This window comes from Abramis brama (assembly GCF_963993115.1).
Source record: "Abramis brama genome assembly, chromosome: 4".
In the NCBI taxonomy this organism is placed as follows: domain Eukaryota; kingdom Metazoa; phylum Chordata; class Actinopteri; order Cypriniformes; family Leuciscidae; genus Abramis; species Abramis brama.
The window spans coordinates 1675086-1698943 of record NC_139966.1 but is presented as its reverse complement, the minus strand read 5'-3'; the positions used below and the strand labels follow the sequence as shown (position 1 = coordinate 1698943).

The 23858-nt window shown below is 41.1% G+C and overlaps 2 protein-coding genes across 2 annotated transcripts in view; one reads left to right on the top strand and one right to left on the bottom strand.

The window, feature by feature from the left end:
• The window catches only part of LOC311081538 (protein NLRC3-like), a 90870-nt gene extending 67744 nt beyond the window's left edge, over positions 1-23126 (top strand). The window contains exons 5-7 of the mRNA XM_084112083.1: positions 6568-6741; positions 21045-21091; positions 22403-23126. Coding sequence (XP_083968209.1) covers positions 6568-6741; positions 21045-21091; positions 22403-22950 — 769 coding nt within the window. The 3' untranslated portion in view covers positions 22951-23126. The remainder of the gene's footprint in view (positions 1-6567; positions 6742-21044; positions 21092-22402) is intronic.
• Positions 8354-9358, bottom strand: LOC311081376 (piggyBac transposable element-derived protein 4-like; the record flags this gene model as incomplete). Its single annotated transcript, XM_084111917.1, has 2 exons — positions 8354-8686; positions 8816-9358. 2 exons carry the CDS (start codon positions 9356-9358, stop codon positions 8354-8356), a joined length of 876 nt encoding a protein of 291 aa, XP_083968043.1.
• Positions 23127-23858: the final 732 nt, after the last annotated feature.

Genomic DNA, 23858 nt, shown 5'->3' with positions numbered 1-23858 from the left:
CCTCTTTTTAAAATTTGCACCCTGTTGACTTCAATAGGGCAAGTCTTAAACCTGCTTTTAGCCTCTTAACATCCTTGATGTGTCATTTCAAGTGCACAGCCAATGTGAGTGATTCCTTCGGAGTGAACGCGGGTCAATCTGACTGCAGTAGATGTGAAAGATATTAATAAAAATTATGTTTATTCAGCCAGCGCTCATACCTGTATTTACATCCTGTTTTCGGTCGAAGTCCATAGTAATCGATTGTCGAGTTCACGTGCATAGGATTAGTACCTATGATCACGCGCGTGAACTCGACAATTGACACATCAAGGATGTTAAGAGGATAAAAGCAGGTTTAAGACTTTCCCTATTGAAGTCAACAGGGTGCAAATTTTAAAAAGAAGATAACATGGTGTAGTCAACACCAATTTATGACGTTGTTCTCTGTATTGACAGCACTCCAAATGTACAAAAAAATGAGCTCAATGTTAAAATTGACCGGAGTTCTCCTTTAAGTTTGGACAGCAAAGAGTGTGATTTGGACTTTGACTTACTAGTCATATGGTGTGTAGCGTCTTGGAGATGTTGTCCGACAGAAGAGCCACTCCGATTCTGCTGGGGTGAAGGCCATCAGCACGGAAGAGCCTAGGTCGCTCCCAGAACAGATTCCAATTATTTACAAAGAGCAGTCTCTGTTCATTACACCATGACATTAACCATTCATTTAGAGCAAATAATCTACTGAACCTTTCTTGGTCTAGTCGGTACGTGGGAAGCGGTCCAGACACGATGATCGTTGTTTCAGGCGATGTGCTGCTTACCATCTCGATCAGGCTCCTGTAGTCCTTCTTCAGAACCTCCGTCTGCCGCAGCCTGATGTTGTTTGTTCCCGCGTACAGCACGACAGCTCCGACGCGCTCGTCACCGTTTAGGATCTTGGGAACCTGCGCAGTGACATCGAGAACACGAGCACCAGGAAAGCAGTGAGTGCGCACCTTACCTTTACCTAAGGTAGCGTGGACATGCCGGATGATGGAACTGCCGATGATCACAGCGTTGCGTTCCGTCTCGCGTAGAGGGGAGAAGCGGTTCCGGGTGGAGATCTCGAAGGCCGGGAGGGGCGGAGAGGTCCTTGCTCTGGTCCTGGCTCGCGTCTTCCGCTGTGGAATCACCCAGGGTCCATGGTGTTGAGTCAGTGCCGGAGTGAACGAAACCAAGGATGATCGCATCCTGGCTGCTCGGGTCCTGTGCAGAGAAACACATGGAGTAGACGAGGTCGGAGTCAAAAGGTTACTAACCACTGACTTGTGAGCATCGGCGCGTGATGTTTCCATTTTCATAAAAATGAAAATGTTCGTTTGTAAAAGAGTGTAAAGAAGAAAATTAAGGTTTCTGAGTTAATTCGACGGAGCTCCAAACACAACAACGCACTCAGTCGCGACGCATGCGCATCTAAGAAAATTCCTGAGGATCTGAGAACACTGACACCTTGTGCCACATTCTTGTGTGAAGCCGTGGGTGAGAAATTTGGGTGTAGTATTTGATGAAACTTTGAAATTTGAGAGGCAAATAAATTTAGTTGTGAAATCCTGCTTTTTTCAGCTAAGACTATTATCAAAAATAAAGAATTTTTTTTCTTTAAAAAATTTAGAAAAAGTAATACATGTATTTATTTCTTCAAGGCTGGATTACTGCAATTCTCTCTACGTTGGGATTAGTCATTCAGCAATGTCGCGATTACAATTAGTACAAAATGCGGCAGCTAGACTTTTGACGGGTGCAAAAAAACGGAATCATATCACAACAATTTTATGTTCTTTACACTGGTTGCCAGTGCATTATAGAGTGGAGTTTAAACTTTTACTTTTTGTTTAAATATCTTTAAATGGTCTGGCTCCACCCTACTTGTCTGCTCTATTGACTAAACATCATCCAACTAGATCACTCCGGTCATCAAATCAGAGACTCCTGTCTATCCCGAAGTCAAAATTGAAGTGTAGGGGGGACCGTGCCTTCTCTGTAGTTGCCCCTAGATTATGGAATGACTTGCCCATTTCAATTAGAGTGGCCTCATCGTTATTTGTTTTTAAATCCAAGTTAAAAACATTTTTGTTTGATAAGGCATTTAACATAATGATGCACCATTCCATTGTATCTCATTATTATTTTAAATTGATGAAGCACTTATTTTATGATATTCTATTCAAATCTATATTTGTACTGTGGTTTTATTGTTGTTAGTTTTTTATGATTTTTTATTAATACTGTAAAGCACATTGGACAATGTAAATTGTATTTAATTGTGCTATATAAATAAATTGCTATTGCCATCAGTGTAGGAGGAACTCAGGGTCTTGGACGGAAGAACTAATCTGAGTGAAATAGCGCATGTATCCAGTCCGTGGAGTGGAATGGCGCAGCAAGAGATGACACCGAGCGGGTCCTATTACTGGCCACTGGGGGCGAGTACATGAAAGGACACAGGAGATTATAGAATCTTGCGAATGTGTTGGGTGTCGCCCAGCCTACAGCTCTGCAGATGGCTGTCAGCGAGGGGCCATGCGCTAGAGCCCAAGAGGAAGCCGCACTCCTAAAATGCCTGCAGGTCCCCTAGCCTCTTGATGGAGGCCAATGCAACCAGGAGCACTGTCTTCATAGACAGGAACTTAAGCTCAACTGATTGCAAAGGCTCAAATGGAGCTCTCTAACACCACTGCGAGGTCCCAAGAGGGTATGAGGGGAGAGCAAGGTGGATTTAGTCTCCTTGTCCCCCTCAGGAACCTGATGACCAGGTCATGCTTCCCAACGGAATTACCTTCAACTGCGTTGTGATGTGCGGCAATAGCGGCAACATATACTTTGACAGTGGAGGGAGACAGCCTTCACTCCAACTCATCTTGCAGGAAGGAAAGCGCAACACTGATCGAGCATTTTCTGGGGTCTTCTCGGCGAGTGATGGTAGCCACCACCGGAGGTGCCAGAGGGTGCCCTGTCTTTGAGAAAGGAGGTCCTTCCTCAGAGGAATTGGTCAGGGAGGGGTTGTCGCGAGGAGCACCAGTTCAGAGAACCAAATCCGGGTGGGCCAGTGAGGCATAACCAGAATGACCTGCTCTTCGTCCTCCCTGATCATGCACAGAGTCTGTGCCAGTGAGGTACCCAAAAACCAATCGGCTGCCTGGGCAAGCATGGCTGTCAACTCTGGATCAGACTCGGACAATGCTGGCACACCCGAAGGCAGCAGCACAGAATAAATAAAAACTAAACTAAACTAGCAAACCCACTTTAAAAACTAATTAAAACTAAACTGAATTTGAAAACAAAAAGTCAAAACGAAATAAAAACAAAAACTAATGAAAAATGCAAAACTATAATAACCCTGTTCACGACTGACTATGTTAAAATAATGTAATTAAAACCTCAGAATATAAGTCTGCAATAGGCACACTGTTCTCTACAGCCTTGTAATTCACAATCGGCTGCCTGGGCAAGCATGGCTGTCAACTCTGGATCAGACTCGGACAATGCTGGCACACCCGAAGGCAGCAGCACAGCTGAATCCTCATCTTCAGAGGACTCCAGCCCACCTTGTGATGCTGTAATGGACAACGTTTCTTCGTCTGGAGCACCAAATGAAATGTAGGGAATGTCCGAAGACCGTTCCCGCGATATCATCCGGGCGACTCGCAGGTTGCGATGTGCAAGAGGGGAGTGTGGGCAGAGGAAGCATCGTCGGCGCTTTGTTCTCAGCCATCAGCCAAAGAATCGCCTTTCGAAGAGGGGATAGATCGGGGTGTGGTAGAGGGGACTCTACCTCTAGTGAGGTCATTGAGTCTCGACCACAGCGTTGCAATGGTCATGTTCCCGCAATGAGAACATGACTCATCCACAAACGCTGCCTTAGAGTGATCTAAGCCCAAACACGCCAGGCAGCGATTGTGCCCATCAGACTGGGAAATGATCCGACTGCAACCAGAAGTGCATGAGTGAGACATCTTTATAAAGACATGCCACGTGCAAGCTCTTTTGTGAGAGGAAGTTTAAACTGCAGAGGGCAGAAGCGCCCAGGGAGAACACATGACTAGAAGACCACTGCACAAATCAGCAGGCAATGTGAACTCACTGGAATTCACCTGGAAGAGTAGCTTGTCTTGAAGAGTGAAGATAACTCAGAATGGCTTGTGGAGTGAAGAGAACTCTTGTTTCCGAAGCAAAAACTGCATGTTGCCAGCTTACTTCCTTATATACCCACGAGGTGGGGCGGAGTTACGCTATGCAAATTCCGCAGACCCAAGGCATTTTCATGCCATTGGCTCATTTTCTAAAACTCGAAGGTGATAGGCTTCTAAGCGAAACCCCCAATTTCGTCAGTCACTGACGTAACTCGTAGTGACCACACGAAAGGGAACATTAGTTAGAATCACATCTATTAGCGATTATTTTTTTCCCGGGTTTTTAAAGTTTGGCCGTGTGGGACTGTCAACAATCTGAAAGAGATTTAATGAATCACAATAAGCTCAGAAATCATCAGATATTGGTTGTAACCAGTTCCAATTTAGGTCTCCGAAGACTACTATTTCCTTAGAGTTAAAATCAGAAAGGAGTTGCATTAAAGGAGAACTCCGGTCAATTTTAACATTGAGCTCATTTTTTTGTAAATTTGGAGTGCTGTCAATACAGAGAACAACGTCAAAAATCGGTGTTGCCTACACCGTGTTATCCTCTTTTTAAAATTTGCACCCTATTGACAAGTGCACAGCCAATGTGAGTGATTCCTTTACAGTTAACACGGAGAATCTGACTGCAGTAGATGTGAAAAATATGAATAAAAATGAAGTTAATTTGGCCAGCGCTCATACCTGTATTTACATCCTGTTTTCGGTTGAAGTCCAAAGTAGTCGATTGTCGAGTTCACGCGTGTGATCATAGGTAACTAAACATATGCGTGTGAACTCGACAATCGACTACTTTAGACTTCAACCGAAAACAGGATGTAAATACAGGTATGAGCGCTGGCTGAATTAACTTCTACATGCAGTTATTAATACACTGCTACTGTAGTCAGATTCACCCGTGTTCACTCTGAAGGAATCACTCACAATGGCTGGGTACTTGTAATGACACATCAAGGATGTTAAGAGGGTAAAAGCAGGTTTAAAATATGCCCCATTGAAGTCAATAGGGTGCAAATTTTAAAAAGAGGATAACACGGTGTAGGCAACACCGATTTTTGTCGTTGTTCTCTGTATTGACAGCACTCCAAATTTACAAAAAAATTAGCTCAATGTTAAAATTGACCGGAGTTCTCCTTTAAGGAGGGCAGAGCACTGCTAACAGCTGAAGGTGTCCTGTAACAACCAACGACCGTTATACAAAGTGATTTAGAGACTTCGAGCTCCAAGGCTAAGAATTTAAACTGTTTAACTAACGATATTGATAGCAGTACATTGATACTGGTTTTTGATATATATTTTGATTATTTGATGTAGTATACCTAATATGCTGAAAATGGTCTGATAATTATCACAATATGTTCAAGGTGTTTAGTTTTCCTGGATTTTTTGTTTGTTTTCATTCATCTTCTGTGTTCCCGCCACTCGTTTGTCTCCATGGTCACTGTCATTATGAGTTCGTTTGCATCAGCTGTGCGTCATTAAAGCTACAATATGTCATTTTTTTATAACCTCTTACAATAACAAAGGCATACGTTGATGGCGCAAAATTCCAGCGGAATTACGGAACTTGTCGTCAAGCTGATGGATCTAATAATGTTTATGGATGAGTAAATACATTGATGTTTTTAACATGACTGTGGTGTGAAGCAGGGCGCGATTGCTAATGAGAGACAGATATTAGCGAGTACCCGCGGATATAACTGAATAAGGACCCGCAAGCGCTGTATTAATACTCGCACAGGTCAGTTTATTAGACGAATAAAACTTGTGAGGTAACGCAGCGCTGTTTCTCTTGGTCTACACTATCACACTAAACTGCATTTTGCATTTATTGTGGTGACAAGTGAAGGGATTCCGGGACGGCCCATTATTTAAAATTGGAATTTCTCTGAAATTAAAAATCTTTGGGAACTTTTGAGATATTTTAAGTACACAGTTGCAGGAAATATATCACACTGTGCAAGTGATTTTTGGATATTTTATTAAAAAAAATCTTACATATTGTACCTTTAATCATCTTGTTTGAGTCACTATTTAAGTTCTCCCTTCACAGTCTGTCATTGTTCAGGCTACCATTACTTTAAGTGTTTTGCATCTGCCTGTTCTCCTGCCTGTTGGAATAGTATTAAACTTTGTGTTTTGGAACCTTCTTCATCGTCTTCATCTGTATTCCTGCATGCACCGATGACAATAATGTTACTTGCCTCGTCATATTCAATTACAATTTTCATGAATTACATAACTTATGTATTTTCAATTCGAAACGACGAAACAACAAAATTCTTAATTAGTCTCAGGAAATTACTATTTAATTTTTTTTTTTTACACAGTTACAAATAAATAATACCTAATGAATGGATGAAATAGGTATAAATGTTCATGACATGTGGACTGTTGCTGTGTGTGTCTGTAGGTTGTCTGGCTGTATGGTGACAGAGGAAGGTTGCGGTTATGTGTCTTCAGCTCTAGGTTTAAACCCCTTACACCTGAGAGAGCTGGATCTGAGCTACAATCACCCAGGAGATTCAGGAATCAAGCTGCTCACTGATAAACTGGAGGATCCAAACTACACACTGGACAAACTTAAGTATGTGAAGCAGGAAGAGTTTTAATTTAACAACTCTAAAAACAGCATTAACATCTTCACTTATTACAAACCCGTTTGACTATTTCCTTCATACATTTACAAAAGTTCTAATTGATAATTAACAGAGGTTTAGCTTGTTATACTATTGCATTTTTCATTCTGATTGGTTGATGAGCTTTCTAAGGTGTGTCATTATTGGGGACATCAGAGACTTATTTTACATCTTGTGAAAGGGTCATAATAGGTGCCCTTTAAGCTGCAACCGCACTTTTGAATAATCCCCAGAAATGACATACCCAAACTGAAACAGATACAGTTCATGAACCCTTGGTACTAAAAGTATGATCTCATTTGAAAGCTGACACCTGGTAGTTTATTGTAAATGTAGAATTAATTATTGTCATAATGAAAAAAATGGTTATAAATAGCTTCAAAGTTTTGTAAAGTTATTAGACATTTATTTTTATGAAACATCTTCATGAAAATAAAATTGAAGTTGGCACTGTATCAATCTAGAAATGCACTGCAGCTAAAGCCATATGTCTGACCATGTTATATTTAAAATCTGGAGATGATAAGTCTAAAACTCTGTATTTAGTTAAATGTTTTTCAAGATCATGTCATATGACTTTATTTTGATTAGACTCTAAAATGCTACTGATGTTTAATCATCATCTAAGCATCCATTCATTCTTTTGTCTCTATTGTTTTGTGGTGCAAACAAGCCCCATTCAGTCTCAGTCTCCCCATGCACACATTCTCCAGCATGGTTATTCTCCTCTCCAGCCTGGTTATGGCTCTAAATATGCATTTTTTTCTTTTGTCTGCATTATAATTACTAACGACTGGCTATTCACAGGCTATTCGTAGGGTTTCAGTCCCTAATTTATTTTATCGAAGTTCTCACTTCACATTTGAAACTGTATCAAATGCCCTTCTTGAATAAATAAACATTTCAGTAAGCATTCCTATTTAGAAAAAAATCATAAAAGAATAACTGCTAGGTGGCAGGTGCACCTAGGGCTATCTAGCATGTTAGCTTAGCACACCATCAATACACAACAATTTATGAGATTAACACTAGAAGTCCCAGAGAGCAGCCATTTGGCTTTTCTACCTATAAAACCCGCAGGACAGCCGATGGGCTGGAAGGCTTTAGGCTAATATCCTTAATCAGCTGTGAACAGTTGCTTTTGTTATGTAAACGATGTGGGGCCATGCTGAGCCACTTCAAGGAAACTTGTGTTTCACTTTGCCATCTTAGGGAGAAATCAACACACATGTTTTTTTTTCCTTTGTTGCTGAGATTTATTGATAAAAACAGTACACAATAAAAAAAAAAGAAACCAACCATTTGTACACATATTTACATATAATATTAAAAAGTGAGTGAGTACATTCCAGCAATCACTCACAATCCTGGCACTGCCATGGTATCTCCCGTCTGCATTTACCACATGTGTATCTGTAGCAGTGAACACATCGCACAGTGGCATGATTGTTCTTGCATTGGTGTTTGACCTGACACATGGCTCTTTTTCCAGGGCTAGGTGTGGAGGGTTGTGTCCGAAGCAATTGTTCTTTTCTTGCCTTCTTCGCACACATATGAGAGTTAGCCAACTCTCTTGCAAGCTCCACCAGGAAGTCCACCCGTCCGGTGCATGCTTGATACAGCAACATGTGCATTCAGTGCTGCCATGTCAATCATGTTATAGAACACGGCAACTGGCCAGCGCCGTGTCCCTGTGCGGACAGTGTACTCCCGCACCATCTGGTCCATCACATCCACGCCGCACTTTGTGGTGTTGTAAAGGGTGACCGTGCTTGGCTTCCTTTTGGTGGTATTATCAGTCTGAATCACGCTATGCACGCTGCTAAGAATGTAGACGGTCTTCTTCCGTTTGGCCGCATACGCCGTCAGCGTAGCAGCAGTGGTTGAAAACACCTAATAAATAAGATAAATTGTTATTTTCATAGCACTTTTACACACAATAACACAATGACACACTTGGCGGTGTTGATTCTAAAAATTAGAAACACATAAACATAGAACCACAAAAGACCTGCAACATACCTGAGTGGTGAATTCATTGCGATCTGTGTGTCTAGCGGATTGAGGGATTTCCCGGCGAATCTTGTTGACTGTGCCGAGGATGGTGGTTTTCCGGCTAAGAAGTTTATGCGCAAGTGACAGCGATGTGAAGAAATTGTCCGTGGTAACATTTCTGCCCTTGTCTAGGAATGGTTCCATCAGCCTCATCACTACATTTTCAGACAGTCTCTCTCCACTGGGACGACTAGTGTCCTTGCCAAGATATGGGAGGACATTACAAATGTACTTGGATTTTAGGTCGCAAGCCACCCAAAACTTGATCCCAAACTTGTCAGGTTTAGTTGCAATATACTGCAGGAAACAGCAGTGAGTCTTTGACGGGAAAAGCTGTTCATCAACGGTGATATGTAGACCAGGGTTGTAGGACGTGATGCAATTGGTGACAAATGATCCCCACACACTGGAAATTGCAGCAAACTTATCAGTCTTTGCTTGATCACTCCGGGTGGACCTGTCATCAAAGCGTAGGTGTCGCATGATGTCTTGGAAGCGGTTTCGCGGCATTGTTCCAATTGTTCCAATTTCCCAGGTTTGCTGAACAGCAGTCACGTAGTGATGGAACCTTGGTAAGCCCCCGCAAGATGACAATTGCAATAAATGCCATTAGTTCAGGGAGGGCCATGAACATGCTCCGTTTCCTGTGCATGTTGAATAGTCCATTCTTGAATGCTATGAAGCATGTCAAGAGTGATGAAACACAGGAAGCTCTGAAGGCGACTCGAGATACTTTTCCTGGCCTTAGCCATTGGCTCTCCATCTGCAGTGTACGCTTTTATTGGGGTGAAAGGGAGACGCGTCCCCACCTGTTCTTCACCCCACACTGTGCCATCTTTCGCTGTCTCTGTCAGGTCAGTCCCCAAACGGGCTCTCTTTTTTGGTTGAGGAGCAGTCTCCTCATCTGCAGTGTGAACAAATTCAAATTGTGAGCAATGGAAAAGTCAAATGATATCACAAATGCATGCATAGATACTAATAATAATTCCAGTATCTCCTTCTCTGTATCGGAATAATGTCTGAAATATCTTCCTAAATAAAAAGATACAACTAAAGCAAAGAAACAACTAATAATGTTTTGCACTTCAGATGGCAGTGAATGTCTGCTAAGTAGTACAAACAAAAAAGTGGACAATACAAAAAAGGCAGAGTAAATATTTATGTCACTCCACTCTGCTTTTTTGGTGTTTTCCACTTACTGGTTTGAAATGAAATAGGAAATAATATGAAATGAAACTTAACCTGAAGACAGATCAGACAGCTCTGAGTCCGAATCCGGCTGAAGTTCTATGTCTTCTCCATCTGAGTCACAAGGGTTTACTTCACTCAGGATCATTTCCAAGGCCTGCCGAGTGGTGAGTCTTGTCTGCATTTTCTTTTCTTGGAGAGGAGGTTCGTACACCACAGAATTCTTGAGGGCACTGAAGTAGTAGGCTATGTGCAGTGAGATTTTATCCACCTCAGCACATAAGGAATTACCTCTCATTTGAGAGCTAGATGTGCTAATTCATACCTGTTTACACCTGGGCAAGACCCTACATGCCAATGTGAGACATGGTCAATCAAGTTCTCTGCTTTTAGCAGCCCTCCCTCCCCCACACATACAAACAAGCCACCAACAACCATTCACACACACACCCCCAACCCCCCTGCAGATTGCTCAGGTAATGACCACATTTACACATGAATTGATGCTAATGATAGCCAAAAGACTAACCAGTTAGCATCCACTTGGCTAAAGGAGGGTTACAAATCTCTGGGACTTCTAGTGTTAAAACCATGTTTGTGCTCCAAACTTACTTTATAACGCAAGTCGAGTGTTTTAAATAATCTTCTGTGATCTAATTTGGCTTCAGATAAAAAAAATCAGACAGAAAATATATTATTTTATAGTATTCTGCAGTCTATATAGATTAGCATTACATTATAAATATAATCAATTTTTATGAAAATACCTGGCATGGCTTGAAGAACACAGGTAAATCAAATATCATTGCAATCATGTTTATTGTCTTCAAAACGTCTTTATCTGCATGTTACAACGATCTCTGATAGCTTTGTGTTAGAGGTTTTCACAGTGAACCCGAGACCCGTCGACCCGGGACCCGACCAAGGACCCGTACGGGTTCGGGTCTATATTTTAAATGATCAGCCGGGTCCGGGTCGGGTCCGAATCTATTACTTCGGGTCCCGGGTCTGTTTAACATTGTGTGTAATACCCGTGCGATCGGAGTCATCAGATCAGACTCGGAGAAAACCCGGCCGTGATTAGACACTGCTTGTGTTTTTTTTGTTTTTTTTTACTTGCAACTTGTAAAATTTGGACACTCAAAATAAATTGCGTTAAAAAGCATATTTTAGGTTGATCCAGCTAGCGCGCATGTGCAGTCTCAAGCGCGTGTCATGTTTCTATGACAACCAGTTACCAGAGCTTCAGTGAGGGACCGCCAAACCGCGCTTTAGATTTTACAATATAAATTAACCGTCTTGTTTAATCTTAAAGTTTTAGTGGTCAGATTCAGACTCGGTGCAGAGCAGAGAGCACAGAGATGATAGCAAATAAATAACGTCAGCGGCCATGGCACTGAACGAGCAATCGTTATTATAATTCAAAAGGGCAAACAGTCAAAGTTATTATGCAAGTTAACTCGAGTCAGAATGTAAGTTACATGTGCAAAGTTGCATTTGTCATCCGTCACCGTGACATCAAGTAGACTTTTGAAGCTGAAATAATGAGTAGATTAAGCTTGGACTTGAAATAACGAGAAGAATAACATGGATAACTTTCTTGTTGGAGGATTGTAATGCATGATCACAGCCAGTCAGGTAACGTTAACGTTACAAGGAAGGGAGAGGAGACTACTACGCTACCACGGCTCCTTAAATTAGGTAAGACAAAAAGTTGTATTTTTCGCAACAGGTTTATTGACTTGTAATAGCAGTTTAAGGTGGAATATGTGACAATCGGGTCCAGCCGGGTCTGTGTCTTCCCGGCGGTTTCGGGTCCAGCTTTCAAATAATAGACGGTCCAAGTCGGGTCAGGTTAGGCATTTCTCGGATCTGCACGGGTCCGGGTCTAGCTTTTGAAATAATAGACGGGTCCGGGTCGGTTCGGTGTAGCACATTACGGGTCTCTTTCGGGTTCGGGCACGAATTTTTGGACCCGTGAAGACCTCTACTTTGTGTGTGTGAGGGACTTCCTGGAATGTCACATGATTATGGCACTTCTTCATGTGATCCATATATGGACTATTATTGTGCATAGGGCGCCCTCAGGCTGCTGGTATGTATTGAAAACACAGTACATCAGAGTAGTGGTCGACCGATATATCGCCCGATATTTGGAATTTTTTAGATATCGGCATCGGCCGATAAATCTTTCCGTTTGGCCGATATATTTCAAAACAGTTTGTGACTGTGCATTAGCGTTTTTTTCCACTGACGCGAACAGAGCGAGCGTGAATGAACTGAATACACTCGCTCTGCTCCGCCCAGCACCGTAAGACAAGCCACTCAGAAGTGAAGCAGACATCTGACAGACACAGTAAATCGGTGGTTCTCAATCCTGGTCCTGGGGACCCACAGCTCTGCACAGTTTGTATGTCTCCCTCATTTAACACACCTGATTCAGATCATCATCTCGTTAGGAAAGAGCTCTATGAACTGAACTGGGAGTGTCAGATAAAGGAGACATATAAAATGTGCAGAGCTGTGGGTCCCCAGGACCAGGATTGAGAACCACTGCAGTAAATGACCATTCGCATTCGCTTTCTAACCTGACGCTACATTGTGTTACACACAAAAACACTCCGGCGTGCAGCAGAGTCTATTCAAACAGTACCATGATATGTCAGATCCGCAGCCCAGCGGTAGCTCCAGTGGGGGTCACAGATGTGATATAAACGAATTCAAACAAAACTGAAAACATTTTACCTCACAAACAGTCAAAAATCCTGTGACTGGCTGTTCCTCAGATACGCGCGTTGTTCTCGAGTTACGTTTAAACTAGACGCTGTTTTCCAACGGACTCGCGTGCACGGAAAAGCTGGGTTGCATCACTCGCGTGCACTACAGATCAGTGGTCGCGTGAGGTGGATGAGAGGAGAACACTATGTAATAATATTACATTTGAAAATAAATCCTTGCAAAGGTTATTCACTATCTACTGTATTTATTTATCCATGATTGGCGTAATATCGTGTATACATTTTCATATGTTCATGTATGTCATGCAAATACATGTGACGGCTTGCAACGTTTTAAAGAAAAAAACAAGCAAAACTAAACACACAAATCATTATTATTTAAATAGACTTGAAGTAAAACAACCTGTTTTAAGTAAATAGTGTAAATAAACTATGTGAGATTTATATTTAACTATGTATTGTACATAAAATGTATGTAATTTCACAAACTATTTTGTCATTAATTTATGAATATTGTTTAGATTGGTTCATTAATGATAAATGTTATTTGTAACCTGCAGTAAGAAGCAGTAATTATTTATGTGACTGAAAAAATTACTGTAAATATTAAAGCAGACAAGAAGCTGCACTAAAACTTTATTTATTGAAGTGTTACCTTTTTGTTTACATTTTAATTTCTTAGTAAATATTTTTTATTGCAAAAAGAATATTGCATAAATAGTATGTACAATAAATGTTCATTTAGTTTCACCAATATTCTGTCTCTAATTTACTGTATTCACATGTATTGTATTGGCCTCATATCGGCCAATCGGCCAGGGGTGCGTTTCCCGAAAGCATCGTTGGCCAACTATGGTCGCAAGTTCCGTCGTTACCAATAGAGTTCAATGGACATTGCGATGAACTTGCGACCATAGTTGGCCAACGATGCTTTCGGGAAACGCACCCCAGATTGCTTTCTCAATATCGGCATCGGCCATTCAAAATCCCATATCAGTCGACCATGAGTATCAAGCGCTCATGAATACATCGACACATTTGGGTATAAATTCAATAAATATTATTCCTGTCTATAGAAATCTAATGTAAACCTATGAGAATTTATCAATATTTCTCCAAATCTGCACATTTTTGAGCTAAAAGCCCTGAGGGACATTGTTTTGTCAAGCGCTGTCATGACGACAGCACAGGAGTTTAATTCTGAATGGGAGCGGCTGACACTCATAATTCATATTAAAGGTATCAACTCATTTTTTCATTTCATAACTCCTGACACAAATTAAGACATAACTGTCACTATAAGTTTCTCAGAATACAATAGTGGTCAATAAAGAAAAATAAACATGATGCGAGTTCTGCCTTCTCTCTGAAGTCCAGAATGGACTTCCAGTGAAGTCCATTCCAAAAATGATCTGTAACTCAGCGAATACTTGTCACATAGGCTAAGCAGGCACACAGGCATGAAGCTTGAATTCTCTTCTTTTATATGAAGTAATTTATATAAAAAACTAATATTCTCAGTTTATGTAATCTGTATGAAAAGAGAGATGTAAGTCGTTCTCATCTCAGCTCATCAAGTGCCCACGGACAGCGCGCACTATTCAAACACAAATGATCTGAGGCGATCCATGCAAACGTGTCAACCTCCACATCAGCTGGATAAATAACACCGAGTTTAATCAGACTTTACGAGGCTGTGAGGAATAATACTATCGTAATAATATTCCTGGGAAATTTACCTCAGAAGCTCCGGTTTATTTTTACTTCAAGGAGCAACGGATCCAGCTGAGGATTGTGAATCTGTCAGTTATTTATTCTTAAGTGCTTTGTTCTAATCGCGATATGCAACAGTGTCTGCAAACCGCAAAAAGACTGTTTAAATATGAATTGCATTTCTGTATGTGAATGAATGAAAAGCTTTTACCAAACTATATTACTATACTGAGATGAGAAAAAAAATGACTGAAATATGTTGAAATAGAATGTCTTTGTATAAGCAACATATTAAACTGCAAATTAACATTTATATGCTCTAATACCGGGGTTTTCAAATGAAATAGCATTATAATAATTTGTTGCATAGCCTATCTGAACATTATACTTTTAATGCTAATCTTTTAGAGATGGGCTGGTGACCGGAATTGGCCGATTTTCACGTGATTTTCACGTGATTTTCAGTCTGACATATGCCGATTTTTTTGCCAGTCAAATGCACTCGGGCGCCGCATGATTAACATCGCGCAACATCAGCATCACACGTGCACACGGAATGCACATGTAGGAAACCTTGTGAATTACGGCCGTTTTAGATCGCAAGCACGATTTTATTTCGGCATGTTAATCAATGAGTGCATTCACAACGGGAGCAGGAGCAGCACATGAGCGTCAAGCAGGAGCATCATGTGAGCAGTAGTGAAGCGGAGGGTTTCGTCGCTGAGTCTATTTTTGCTGCACTGCTCACGCTCAATTAAAGTGAAAGCACACTTTTGATGGACAAAATAAATATGATTTCACACAAAAAGTACCTAAAATGAACATAATTTGCATGTATAGTGTGTTTTAACAAGAACTGGAGTAGGCTATGTCAGAAAAGAAAATGAAGACTCAAATATATTTATAGAAGATTTACCCATTTAAACTTGTTTTTATTAATCAGCTTGGATAAAAGTGGTGTTTAAAAAAAAAAAAAAATATATATATATATATATATATATATATATATATATACATATTATAAAACACCACTTTTATCCAACCTGATTATATATATATATATATATATATATATATATATATATATATATATATATATATATATATATATATATATATATACACTCACCTAAAGGATTATTAGGAACACCTGTTCAATTTCTCATTTAAATTATCAAATCAACCAATCACATGGCAGTTGCTTCAATGCATTTAGGGGTGTGGTCCTGGTCAAGACAATCTCCTGAACTCCAAACTGAATGTCAGAATGGGAAAGAAAGGTGATTTAAGCAATTTTGAGCGTGGCATGGTTGTTGGTGCCAGACGGGCCGGACGAGAAGCGCAGCGCAGCGCCACGTCTTTAAAATTCGAACACATTATTCTCTATGAGTGTACATTCTCAAATCGTCGTTAATGTATATACTGACTTCACCCTGTGCTGCAATATACATTCAGTTTTACACTCATTTACAGAAATCAGCTGCTTGAATGCAAATTGTTGATGTTATCGGATTTTCAGGTGATATTCTCAATTCATTCAGTTAATGGACGCTCTGAGGTAAAGTGAATTCAGACTGCAGACTAAGCAATGATTGTATTTAATTGTACAGTACAATCATAACATAGTACAGACATGATCTTAATTCCATAATATCCTTAAACATAACTATATTGCTGGCCATAAACTGACAAAGTGTGCGTCCGGTGTACGATACCTCGAGTTGTCATAGACGCGACGCTTCTCGTACGGTTTGCAACCCCCTTTAGATTATTGGAAGCATAAAAAAATTAAACGATGTGACAGCCATGGGCTGAACAATACAAGTTACCGGTAATATCCATCGAGCCTATGAACTAGTTGCCCGAAACACATGAACAAGAAAGAATGAAGGCTACTCTCTCTTTGGCTCTCAACGAAGGCGGTCGCATTTTTCTTACCCTCCTCTCCCTTATTTCCCCTGCTTTGCTCCTCTCGTCTAGTTTAGTCTATTGTACTTTGAAGAGACTCTCTCCGCACTGCTCTCCAAACTAAGAAATTATGGATTTGATCAACTGGTCTCTCAACGCAATTGACACCATCTTCTCCAAGAGAAGCTTGGGTTCGGGGGAACCTGACTGCCCTGACGGAACGTTCGCAGCTGGCTACACGATGGACGCGTGGGAGAGGTGGCGGGTCGTGTGTCTGGCGCCTCTTTCCGTGGAGGACGTTGAAGATATCTACCTATTCGGAACCATGATAACAGGTTTTCTGCTGTTTGGATTAGGCATTGCCCTGGTTTATCGAGGAATTAAGAAGACGGAGACAGCTGTCCAAAACCCCACAAGGCTGCCCGTCATGATTGAAGCAGTGGGCAGAGCTTTCAGCACTCAGACTGTGACTTTGGTGACTATGAGCCAAAACATGGATAACATCATGGAGAAGCTCACAGCTTTGCAAAGGAAAATGGATCGTTTCGAAGACTAAGATGGACCAGGAGCTGTGTAAATTGGAATGCGGCCACTCGTCCCGAGACCAAACAACCCCAATCTTATCTGCTTTTCGGCCCCCCTCTACCAGCACTGGCCTTGGCCGAGGCTGCTGCTGCAACAACAACTCCTCCAGTAGAGCACTGCTGTGAGACGCTCTTGCGTTCCTTACCCCACTCCCCACTGACACCTGCTGATTGTTGACTCTGTCTGGGACCTGATCAAGGTTGACTCCATGGCAACTGCTGTGTATCGCTATGACATCCTGCGGACTGAGGCACCTAGATTAGGATGCCAGGCGTAGCGACTCCCCAGGCCTACACATACACGAACTCTTACATATATACACCAGTGGGGATTTCTTTAAGACTGCAAGGGAAGCTCGGCTTCCCCTATAATGTCAAAAAAATTAATGGTCAAATATGTACTATTGTGTTAACATTTTATTGACTAAAAATGCGTTAGAAAACGTTCATCTCAAAGACGAGTTCGTTCAGAATCAGCTACATACAGCAGGTCGGCTGACTCGATTTACTTCTCATACATTCCCGTAGCGTCACAGACAGGGCATTTCCCTGTTGAAGCCCAGCGTCCATTGACTTCAATGGGGCTGCTTTGAACAGTTTTTTTCAGCGCTTCGAAACTAGACGGTCATTGGATAAATGCTGCGATTATGTCCCGCCCACGGACGCTCAGCGTCTCTGGGGGTGAATGAGGAGTGGGCTGGCCCGGACTCCGGGCTTCCGCGTGATGATTGGAGGGGCTGCATCTCCTTTTGATTGACAGCGATTTCATACAATAAAAAGTCACTGCCGCTGAAGCTATTCGAGCTCAGTCCCATCGCGGATTTTTCAAGTGATAGTCAAAAGACAAACTGCTGCTACCTCTTTCTTGGTATTTGCTTGTCGAAATTGCTAGCCATTTTTCATAATACATTTCACACAATTATACATTTATACCTTTATTATATTATTACTTATCCTATTATATTTTTTATAATATTATTAGTAATAATTAAAACAATAATTATTAAAATAATTAAAAATAGCCTATATATTATTAGTTGTATTATTATTATACTTTATTATATTATTATTTATACCTTTATTATATTATTACATTTATACAATTATAGCTAACTCTGCTGGCCATTGAGAGGACACTGGTCAAGTCACTGGAAAAGACGCCTAGTTGGAACAATATAGGGTCACAGAGCATTTTCTTGAAAAGGAACGTTGGGCAGAATTTACGTATAAATAAATGGACAATTTTTATGATGTAGGCCGAAAATGAGCTTCCCCTCTTTGAAAGACCAGCAGCCGCCTATTTGGGACACTGATATACAGATATGCAGTCACCCACCCCACCCCCCATCCCACGCCTTCAACGCTTTGTACCACCAGTCTGACAGGCGGGTCTGTGACCAGCGCCGAAATGGCTGCAGGACCGGATGGCTGCTTGCCTGTGCTGGGTTTCCACCCCCCACTCCCCTACCCTGTTGCAAGTCTTGTGTGTTCATGTTGTGTTATGTGCTAATGTTGCTGAGGTTTTTTACTGTTCCCAAACTGTACTCCTTACAGGAGCATAGTCTGGGGGTTGCCTTTTTTTCTCCTCACCTCTCCTCATGTTATGCTGTATTTCTTTCCTCAATGACATTTCGCTGGTACTTGTGACTAGTGACAATAAAGGCTACTCTACTCTCTCTACTCTACTCTACTCTGTAAAACAACTGCAATCATGTGATACAAAAGGACCCTATTCATCACTATCATCATCACCGCGATCCTCTACTACAAGTTAATTTGCGAATTCCTCCTCCTCTTCGCTCTCCTCCTCGTCCCTCTCCGGCCTCCGCTAACTCTGCCTGCCTTGCTTGCGTGAGCAATCTGCTCCATAGAACTGGCTTAAACAGACGATCTGACGTGTTTTAGAAGATTAAATACAACCTGAAACTAAAAAACAGACCAGGCCTCTATTAGAGACCGGCCTTTATTTATCCAAACCTGTAAACACACCAGGCGTGTAAAAGAGACAGGCGTCTATTTGGGACTCGGCTATTATTTGAAGTTTTCACGCCCCCACGCATATTGCCTTTCCAAACAAAAAGTGTCTAACAAAATATCAATAAATTTATTGTTTTATGTGAATGATTAGGCAGGATGATTTTCGGATCATTATGAAGAAAAAACTCTAGGCGATGACATCCATTAGTCAAAAGTCTTATTGACACATTTAGTATGTGTTTTGTGGCCTTATTTCAGAAACTTTAGTTTTTTCAATAGCCATGCATAAACATTATTCTCTCAAAAATACAAACATATACATACATGTTGATCACATATTATGGTAGCCCTGTTTGTGCTAAATAGAGTGTAATTACACCTTTGCCATTAATATGTTTATAAGCAACTTAAAAAAGCACAAATGTCAGGGCATGTCAGAACATCTCAAGGACCCCAAAAACACCTCAGACCCCAGAGGGTTAAACATTCACATGCAGACTCTGTGGACCCTGACATACTCAAAGAAATTACAGCTTTAAAACTACAGTATAATTCAATTCTTTCCAACCAAGTTAATAATATGCTATTAAAAATAAAACAAAAGCTATTTGAACTAGGGTCAAAACCAGATAAGCTACTTGCATGACAGCTGAGAAGCATTCAAGCCAATAGAGCTATTCATCAAATTAGGAAACAATATGGAACCCTAGCGACGAATCCCAGAGACATCAACAAATGTTTAAAGGAATTTTATGAAGCTTTGTATGAATCCCGTACTTCCATTGCCTCTACAACCCCTTCCCACTTCCTCCAATCATTAAATCTCCCCAAATTAGATGATGCAGAACAAGACATCATTAACGCAGACATAACATTAGAAGAAATATTCGAAACCATCACATCTTTCTCAAGCAGTAAGACCCCCGGACCTGACGGCTTTGGAATTTTATTTTAAGAAATATTCTCAGAAACTTGCTCCCCTGATGCTGAGATTATTCAGTCATTCTATTGACAACCAAGAATTCCCACAATCAATGTACAACGTCAACATTTCTTTAATTCTTAAAAAGGTAAAGAGGAAACGGATCCAGCATCATACCGCCCCATAGCCCTCTTGAATTCGCATCTTAAAATTTTAACTAATAGTTGGGTCATATATAGCAATTCCGTGACCGTGGAGAGGGAAGGTTCGTTTCTCATTGGATTTGTCATCTATAAAGGTTAAAGAAAAAAAATTAGTCGGGGTGCCCCTCACAAAAATGTGGGGAAAATCTTTGAGAGCCCTATATCCAAAATGGCTGCCGTCAGCCAAGCTGGAAATTAACTTTTTAATGGTTTTGGCCACAGTTCTGCATAATACATGGTTTCTGAGGCTATTTGGGTCATGCAATTCATAAATTATGTAGATTTATTGATTTGACCTATTTTTGACCTTCAAATTCAAGATGGCCGCCAATTTTTGGCTCTTTAAGGCGAGACACTACAGGTGAATAGGGTACATTTTTTAACTTGCAGATATCACCATGAAACTTTGCCAGTTGATTACTCGCATGAATAGGAGGAAAAAATGTATTGCAAGTTTTCTGTAATGTTTTGTTTAAATATGCTAATCAGGCTATATCTAATTAAATATGCGCTAATTTGCATATATTTTGAAGTGACGAATCTGACCATTGAAAAAAACAAGGTTCAAAATTATTTGTGCATTTTGTTGATATATTCAATGAAAAGACATTACAAGTTACATTACAAGAATATCTCCTTTTGAACCCTGTAAATCAGAAAATACTGCCAATGAGAAACGAACCTTCCCTCTCCACGGTCACGGAATTGCTATATATGACCCAACTAAAAGGAGCCACGCACCATATTAAACAAAACTGAAAAATGACCGTGTAACCATAGAAATATGACATCTCAATTAATAGAAATCAATATTAGAAGAATAAATAAAATTCCAGAATACAAAATAATGAAAGAAATATAACAAATGATAATAACAAAGGGAGATTTTAAGTGAAATTAATTAATAAATATAACATCTGTTACATACGTCTATGATTGATTTTGTCACTGTGTGTTTTCTAGTGTGGATCATGGAGGAGAGATCAGGATTACAGCAGGACCACGAAAATGTACGTCTACACATCACACACACACTCTCACACACACACACACACACACACACACACACACACACACACACACACACACTCTCACACACACACACACACACACACACACACACAAACAGGCGCACACATCTTTGTGGGGACTCTCCATAGACGTAATGGTTTTTATACAGTACAAACTGTATATTCTGTCCCCTTACACTAACCCTACCCCTAAACCTACCCATCACAGAAAACTTTCTGCATTTTTACATTTTCAAAAAAATATCATTTAGTATGTTTATTAACCCATTTCCCTCATGGGGACCGCTGGCTGGTCCCCACAATGGAGGTTATCTCAGGTTTTACTATCCTTGTGGGGACATTTGGTTCCCACAATGTAATATAAACAAAAACACACACACGCACACACACACACACACACACACACACACTCAAACTCTCACACAGACATGGTGTCACGACTCGGTAAATTAGTGAGAGAGGACTCAAGTGCAGGAAGGAAGGATCTTTATTAAACAAAACAAAACAAAACTACAAACAAAAACCTCCTCAAGGGGGAAAAACAAGACAGGAAAAAGTCAGGACCAGAACACAAGGGAAACATAAATAACGAACCAGCACAGGACTGCAAACACAGGGAGACTAAATAGGGAAGCAAACAAAAGAGGATAGTGGGGAAAGCAGGTGAGGCAAATAATTAAATAATCAGATAACAAGATGGGAGGGGCTTGACAATTGACAGGAGAGCACATGGCACAAGGAATACAAGACAAGTCATGTGCTCACAACAAACCAGACAAGACACATGACAAACCCAACACTGTGACACATGGACACTCGCACACACACCTGCACGCACACACTCGCAGACACACACGGACACTCACACACACTCACACTCACGCACACACACACAAACACTCACTCACACACACACACGGCACCTTTAAGAGTCCTATCTCTTCTGTGTGGTAACCATGGACACACACACACGGACACACATACACACACTCACACAAACACAAACACTCACACACACACACGCGCACACACACACGCGCACACTCTCTCTCTCTCTCTCTCACACACACACACAGCACCTTTAAGAGTCCTATCTGGTAACCACGCACACACACCATGGCGATGGTTCAGCCAGAGCCTCATTCAGGACAAAAGCTGTGACAGAATGATATTTCTTTAGTGCTTTATTATCATTGGTTGCTCAATCCTGAATGAACGAGTCAGATCTGAAATGAAGACTCGAGATAGAGAGTTTCTGTAATTCACTGATGTGTGTTTTCTCTCCATCAGATCCTCATCGCCTCACTCTGGATCCGAACACAGCGCATACAGTCCTCCGTCTGTCTGAGGAGAACAGAGTGATTACTAACACTCACCCAAAGACTCAGTCGTATCCTGATCATCCAGACAGATTTGATGTGTGGGAGCAGGTGTTGTGTAGAGAGAGTGTGTGTGGACGCTCTTACTGGGAGATTGAGTGGAGAGGAGATGTGTCTATATCAGTGTCATATAAGAGCATCAGCAGGAAGGGACGAATAAATGAGTGTGCGTTTGGATATAATGATCAGTCCTGGAGTTTGTACTGCTCTTCCTCCAGTTGCACAATCATACAAAATAGCATAGTGACTAAACTCCCTGTAAAGCCCATCAGCAGCAGAACAGGAGTGTGGAGAACAGGAGTGTATGTGGATCCCAGTGCAGGAACTCTGTCCTTCTACAGCGTCGACAGAGACACACTGAGCCTCATACACACAGTCCAGACCACATTCACACACACACTCTATCCTGGGTTTAGGATTTATCTTGGATCATCATTGAAACTGTGTGTTGATGAGTGAGAATAGCCTGATGAGAGACTCTACCCATAATGCTTTGAGCTCATGATTAATCAGTGACAGTGAGATGTTCTAGAGTCTCTTATTGTCTCTTCATCACATTAATAACACAGCTGAACTTCTGTCAGTGAAATATCATGTCAGAATAACTGTGTGTAATAAATCCTCATATAGACATCAGTGTGTGTGACGGTGTGTATCTGTGCTTTCCTCAAGCTCTGTTTGTGTTGATGAAGATCATGAAGAAGTGGGATTTGTTAAACGTATTTAAATCCGCTGCAACATTATTATATTTGCAGTGTTTTATCAATAATTATTTTTCTGCTCTAAACATGTCTGGGTGTCAGAGACTGTAAGGCATAAAGATCTCAAGCTTGGAAATATATATAAAAAAAAGTCTCCGTTTGACCAAATTCACTCGAAACTCATCAAAAATCTAGCCTGGATGCCAGCCGAACTTAGCCCCGCCCACAAAATGTTTAGGTCGGGAAGTTCGGTCTGGACTCGATCCGTTGAGGAGCTATTATGCCCGAACAAAAATTGTTCGGACCAATCAAATTGTCATGGGCGGGCTTTATACGATGATGGACAGATGAGCAACGTAATCATCCTCTGTCATGCTGATAGAACGAGGAAGCAATAGCAGGTGCAATAAACTCTTTATTGGATACAATGATGAAACATATGGCAAACAAACACTGGCGGGTGGCGCAGGGACCTCGATGGTCGAACACGGGTGAGTCTGAGCTGGTGCAGAGTGACGTGATGGTGATGGTGATCTCCGGCGTGAACAACGAACTGAACAACGAACAGGAATCCAGGAACGAACACCACACGATCACAGGACGAGGAACAGGAACACCAGACAGCAAGACATCAAACAACGATCTGACAATGGAGAGGAGAAAACG